The sequence below is a fragment of the Macrobrachium rosenbergii genome, chromosome 6, assembly GCF_040412425.1.
Source record: "Macrobrachium rosenbergii isolate ZJJX-2024 chromosome 6, ASM4041242v1, whole genome shotgun sequence".
NCBI lineage: Eukaryota > Metazoa > Arthropoda > Malacostraca > Decapoda > Palaemonidae > Macrobrachium > Macrobrachium rosenbergii.
This window is the reverse complement of record NC_089746.1, coordinates 16,932,315-16,939,694: the sequence shown is the minus strand read 5'-3', so window position 1 is coordinate 16,939,694 and position 7,380 is coordinate 16,932,315. Positions and strand designations below refer to the sequence as shown.

The window sequence follows — 7,380 nt, the reverse complement described above, 5'->3', positions numbered from 1 at the left end:
TGAACTGTGTGTGTGTGTGTGTGTGTGTGTGTGTGTGTGAGGATCTGTGTATAGGATGTAGGATAGTAGAGAGGCTTTGTAATGGTAGTTATTTAATCCTTTGATAGGAATGATTTTGATTATTTTATCCTGCTTTATAGGAATTATTTATCCCTGTTATAGAAATTATTTAATTATTATAATAAGAACTATTTCATCCTTTATAATAGGAATGATTTTATCTATGATAGGAATGATTTTATCCTATGTGATAGGAATTCTTTTATCATTTATAACAGGAATAATTTTATCTATAATAGGAATGATTTTATCCTTTATAATAAAATTGATTTTATTCTTTACATTAAGAATTATCTTATCCTCTATAATATGAAATAATTATGTTCCATAACAGGAATTATTTTATACTTTATTATAGGAATTATTTTATCCTTTATGATACGAATTGATTTTTTCCTTTATAACAGGAACTGTTTTATCCTCTATTATATATATATTTATATATATATATATATATATATATATATATATATATATATATATATATATATATATATATACATATATATATATATATATATATATAGGCTATATATATATATATATATATATATATATATATATATATATATATATATATATATATATATATATATATATTTTACTAAAAGGACCTCATTCAAACTGGATGGTATCTAATGGAGTATTTATTCAGAAAAATTCACTCTACTAATGCACAGAACAATTGTGTATGTGATAAGTTAATTATATATATATATATATATATATATATATATATATATATATATATATATATATATATATATATATATCATTATATATATATATGTACATATACATATACATATACACATACATATATGTACATATATCCATATACAGTCTCATTAAGGCATGGGGCACAAACAATACATATATATATACTTAAGGCCTATACACATACATATACATATACATATACATTAATACATATACATACATAATCTACATATTAATTTCTCTCTCTCTCTCTCTCTCTCTCTCTCTCTCTCTCTCTCTCTCTCTCATATATCCTGTTCCGTGTTTCTCAAGTGTGGGACCCGTCCTTTTGTTGTTATATGGGTTCAAAGTATTTTTTCCATTCGTTGGAGATTTTGTATTCTTCATTAAGGCTATTTATCTGGGGCACAAATGTTCAAGTGAATGAAATCAATGAGTCTTATTTGTAACTCTGTGTATATGGGCATACATAACATACATGCAATGATAAGGAAAAGCATGAAGTAGATGGGTTGAAAATGGAGACAGAAATTGAAACAAAGTTGTGAATGGGACTAAGATGTTATCTAAGGAAATGAATATAATGGAGAATAAGGAATAGAAAGAATATATATATATATATATATATATATATATATATATATATATATATATATATGTATATATATATATATATATATATATATATATATATATATATATATATATATATATATATATATATATATATATATATATATATATATATACATATATATATAGAAACATCAACACACAACACACATGCACATACACACACGTTCCAACCAGAATTTGGCCCAGTGGATAATTAATCTTTCCACCTGCAGGCGGCATATTCTTATATATAGGTAATCTATATTATATATATATATATATATAACATATATTATATATTTATATAAATAAATATGTGTATATGTATATACTGTATACACACACACATATATATATATATATATGATTAAGTCATCAACACACAATCACGTGTGGAACAGAAATAAATTTCTGACTCTCTCTCTCAAGTGGAAAGCAAGGGCGTTCTCCACTCGGCCTCACTCTCACCCAGGAATTACCTGGGCAAGCTAACTCTCTCTCTCTTCCCGACTCGTTCCATGGACAACATTTCATTGTTCTCAGAGTGAATAAGGAAATCTCCATCTGCAATTTTTGAAATTTTTATATGGGTTCTTTAAAAGTTATTTTTTTCTATTCGTTTGATAATAGCATTTTTGTATTCTTCAACAGTATTTTTTTATATTCTGGCTATTTATCATCGTGTTTCTTCATACATAAATGTTCAGTGAATGAAATCAATGAGATCTATACGATTTGTATTTACTCTATGTATATGGAACTGACATGCTTGCATACCATACAGTTTTACATACGATGCAATGATAAGGAAAAGCATTAAGTAGATGAAATTGACAAATGGAGACAGAAATTTTGAAACAAAGTTGTGAAGCTAGGGCGTTGGGACGGAAGGGATAATTATAGATGTTATCTAAGGAAATGAATATAATGGAGAAGAAGGAATAGAAAGAATATATATATATATATATATATATATATATATATATATATATATATATATATATACATATATACATATATTTATATAAATAAATGTGTATATGTATATGTATATACTGTATACACACACACACACATATATATACATATATATATATACATATATATATATATATATATATATATATATATATATATATATATATATATATATATATATATATATATATATATATATATATATATATATGGAATTATCGAAGTTCCGAGTTTGACGTAACAGACTGTAACGAAAGTGAAACAAAGAAAACGAGGCAGTTAAAGTAGGAAGGAACAGTTAAGGCCTGATGACAGATATGCTTGTCCTGCTCAATCTAAACCAGTTACCACCTGTCAACACACATAGGAACCCTATCAGGATAAGGACCAGATACTAGATCTTTGTAGTATAAGGTATAAGGGCATCAACTTATAGTATTTAGTGTTCTTTGCTCTTTTGAAAGTTGAATAAACTTGTGTAAAAGTACCTCGACGGTTTTACAAAGCAATTGTAAATCAGCATACGTAGGAACCCTGTCAGGATAAGGAACAGATACCAGATCTTTGTAGTATCAGGTGTGAGGGCATTAACTTATAATATTCAGTTTACTTTGCTCTTTTGAAAGATGAATAAACTTGTTTATAAGTACCTTAAAGGTTTTACAAAACAATTACCCCCATCAGCATACGTAGGAACCCTATCAAGATGAGGATCAGATACCAGATCTTTGTGGCATCTGGTATAAGGGCATTACCGGAAGGCAGAGGTAGGCATGAGAAATCCTAACCTTTCCTAGAATGCCTTATCCTGACCTAATTAGACGCTATCTTCCTAACCTAACTTAAGGGCGCTGTGCCCTTACCTGGCCGATGGGGCTTCACCCCCCCCCCCACCAAAGTAACACTGAATATCCCTGTCTCCTTTACTCCGCATATCGTATATTATTAAGTTTCCTTTGGTCATTTGAAAGTTGAATAAACTTATGGAAAAGTAACTGAATGGTTTTACGATTCTGGATTCTGCTACAACTTTCTTCAATTTATTTCAGAATTCTACTCTTCCGACGGCAGCAGAGAAGGCACAGGAGGAGGAGGAGGATCTGCTAAAGGAGGCGAAGGCAGACGGGCGCTATACGACGGCGTGGCCGAACTCCGCGAACGCCACCAGCGGCGCCGTCACACGATGGCTCTCCGAAGACGCACGACGCGGCCTCCTCTGCAGTCCTGCTTCTCGTCCCCCGAATCCAGCAGCTCCCTGGGGTCTTCGGCGCCCCTACCGCCCCCCGTGACTCTAAACACCCTCCGAGAGACGTCTCCGCAGGATTCCGACGTCTTCCTGACGGACGTGACGACGTCTCCTAAAGACGGCAGGTCGATGAGTAGGATGGCAGCCATTGGGGGTTTAGGGTCTTCTGCGGAACACGAAGAAGGAGAAGAGGAGGAGGAAGAAATCGCTCTCATCTCCACCAGGACGGAGGATTTGGAGGAGCCGACAGAGACACAAGACGAAGAGAAGAAGGTTTAGTTTTGGTTTTATTTAGGTTTAGATTTTTTTGACAATTGGAAAGTGTCTAGTTGATTAAAATTGTGATTATTCTTTTTTGGTTCTATTTAGACGGTTTTTTAATTATTCGAAAGTTTTAGCTATTTACACAAGAGGAGGAGAAGAAGATTTAGTTTTGGTTTATCATTCAAAAGTTTTTAGGTATTAACACAAGATGAGGAGAAGGTTTAGTTTCGGGTTTTATATAGGCATATTTTTTTAATTATTCAAAGGTTTCTAGTTAATGAAAATTGTGATTATTTTTTAGATACAGTGGGTTTTATTCAGGCAATTTTTTAATTATTAAAGAATTTCCAGTTACTTGCACAAGACGAGAAGGCCTGCTTTTGGGTTTTATTTAGACAAATTTTTACATTTTTCTAAAGTTTCTAGTTTATTAAAATTATGATTATTTTTTCTAGATAACAGAGTCTCATTTTGTCACGGTTAGATAACGATGCATTATAGCTTTTATATAATTGATACCTGAAACAGGAATCGTATCTTTCTGCCATGTGAGAAAAAACTCAATGTTACCTTTTATTAGTAATGAGAAATTAGATTGCACAGTTCTGTGACAATTGCGGATTCCAAATGCACTTACGTCCGCAGCTGATACATTTATTTTTGTTTATCTGGCATATTTTATTTTAGGTAAAAATTTTTTATGCTCCACAGCTGATATATTTATTTTTGTTTATCTAGCATATTTTATTTTAGATGAACTCTCCTTCTTATGCCTTCTATAAAACCATTTGTCATAATAATCATCTTTGAAAAATCAAGTTCTCATCTCTGTCACAAATGTGAGTTAGATCTCATATTTTCATGGGTAAAGGGAGCCAATGCCTTATTTTCACGGCTGTCGTGTTAAATGTTTAACCTTTTACTTATCTAAATAACTAAATATCTTACCTTTCATACTTGAAGATCTCAATAACTTTTTCTGCTATTAGCATTAAATGCCAATTTTGTATATGAGGGAAACCACTGCAATTTTTGACTAAGGAGCGAATGTCGACTGCTTCTTCATCATGGAATCCATAAGGAAAATTTTCCCGTAATTATGGAACTGAAGCTATATTTATCACGATGGAAGAATGACAGTTCACAGAACCAGTGGCAGTTTTCCTGTCAAGATACCGTCTTAATATTTATCATAAACGAAAATATTGAGGGACTTATGCCTTGGGTAAGAATGTGCATCCTGAGTCTATGTATTCATAATTTTTTCCCCTCATAACTTAAGGACTAAATGATTTTTTTAAACGTTTAAATAACCAGATAATTTTCCACTAAAGAAGGAATATTACTGTTTCCACTAATTGTGATTCTGAATCGCGTTGACCAGAAGATAGGAACCTCGTGTTTTTAAGATAAGTAATGAAGCCTTGGCCATTTTTATCATAATTCAGGAAAATTCATGATTTAGGAATCCACTGTCGTTTCTCCATGGTTCAGGATACTCCTGACATATTTTCTTTGACAGGAATCCACTGAAATTTTGTATTTTTCAGAAATATCATGAAATTATTATTAGGGTTATTGATTTGGGACCCCAATGTTGCTTCTAGGAAAATCCTAGACCTTTCTACAGTAATGTAATTCAGACTTTATAGGATTTTCAGTAATTTTCTGTGATCCAGGTATGTCAAGGCCTTTTCAGTTGTGATACAGGTAGCCACTGACATTTACCCATAGTTCCAGAACGTCATTATCGTCATTTGTCAATTTTTATTATATTTTTTTTCCTTAATATGATTAGGGAACCTACAGTACTCCGTGTACATTGATTTAACAAAGCTATTTATAGTGGATTAAGGCACCTCTTGAAATTTCTCCTTAATTAAGGAACGTCATGTAATATAATCGTGATTGAGGGAGCTACTGTGATTTTTTCCGTGATTTTAAATTGTCCATTTTTTTTTGCAGAAGGAAATTTACGTTTGTTTTTTATTGTGATTGAGGATTTACCCTTATTTTTCCATGAAATAAGGTCGTGATTTTTTTTATCTTTAAGCTAAGAATCTACTGTCATATTTTTTATGATATAATTATGACAAATAATTATTTATGTTTTTATATAAATGGAGAATGTCATAAATTTTTTATTGATGTAAGAATACACTAATTATTTTGCATGACATACAAATGTCATACATTTCCACATAAATGTTATACATTTATATTATTGTTTTTTGTGACATTCAGATGTCATACTTTAAAAAAAATGTATTTAGAACTCAATAACATTTTTGTGTGACTGGCTTATAAACCTGTTAACAGTTTTTTTCGACATTGAAGTTACACAATTTTTTTTTATTTATTGAAGAACAAAATGTCATACATTTATTTAAGAACACTGAATGTCCTGCATTTTTATTGGTTTAAGAACCAAATGACATTAAGATATGATACAGAGTGTCAAAATTCTTTTATGCATTTTAGAAAATGCTGACAGAATCTAGTGATAAAGGAAAGCCATACATTTGTAATTAATATAGGAAAGCAAATATACTGTCCATGTCTCAGAAAAACAATGAACTTTTAATGGTGATAATATTTCATAATGGTTTATTTCATAAAATACTCTTTAATTAAATATTAAACGATGGCCAAGAGACTCCCAATAACGACAAAGGAAAAAAAATATTTACGAAAAAATTTTTTTCTTTAACATAATGCAAGCAGAAAAAACTACAAAAACACTCGTTATTGATTCTCCCGAACGAGGATATTTACCTGCAATCACTGTTCTTTGATTTAAAATGCGATTAATTAAACCGTGTTATTTTTGTAGGTTGTTATAATTATATTACTGTATGATATAATCCTGTAGATTTTTCGTCCGCTGTATAAAACTTGTAAACAATACCTAGGATTAGAATGTCACACTTATGTACATACTAGGAAACGTGATATATATTATATAATATTATATAAATATATATTTTCGTATTTGCTCTTCATGATGAATAAATAAGATCTGTAATTGAAGCTTGGTTCCAATTTTGTCATCGCCAGCGAGTGAAACTATTTTTTATGTCATGTACAGAAAGATTTCTAAACAGTGCAAAGATTTTAATTAAATACATTTCCTTTTGAGAATGCCTTGTTTCTTATGTGCAAATTACCTTACGATCGTACATAAATTATATTTGATTAATCAGGTAAGTAAATGCGTAAGATTATATTCAATTGATCATGGAGATTGCCTGAGGAGCCTACGCAAATTACTTTTAATTTTACAGATAAGTAAATAAATGCATAAAATTATATTTAACTGATTATGGAAATTACTCTACGTTCCTACACAAATAAAATTATATTTAATTGATTATGGAAATTACCTTTCGATCCTACACAAATTACTTTTAATTAATCAGGTAAGTAAATCAATCAATATAATTACAATTGATTCGTTATGGAAATTAACTTACGATTCTACAAAAATTACATTTGAT

The 7,380-nt window shown here is 30.3% G+C and overlaps 1 protein-coding gene across 1 annotated transcript in view; it reads left to right on the top strand.

Annotated features, from left to right (window-relative positions):
- The window catches only part of LOC136839235 (Na(+)/H(+) exchanger beta-like), a 157,815-nt gene extending 151,362 nt beyond the window's left edge, over positions 1-6,453 (top strand). Inside the window, exon 22 of the mRNA XM_067104986.1 lies at positions 3,423-6,453. Within this exon, the coding sequence (XP_066961087.1) occupies positions 3,423-3,898 (476 nt within the window). The 3' untranslated portion in view covers positions 3,899-6,453. The remainder of the gene's footprint in view (positions 1-3,422) is intronic.
- The last annotated feature ends 927 nt before the right edge of the window (positions 6,454-7,380 follow it).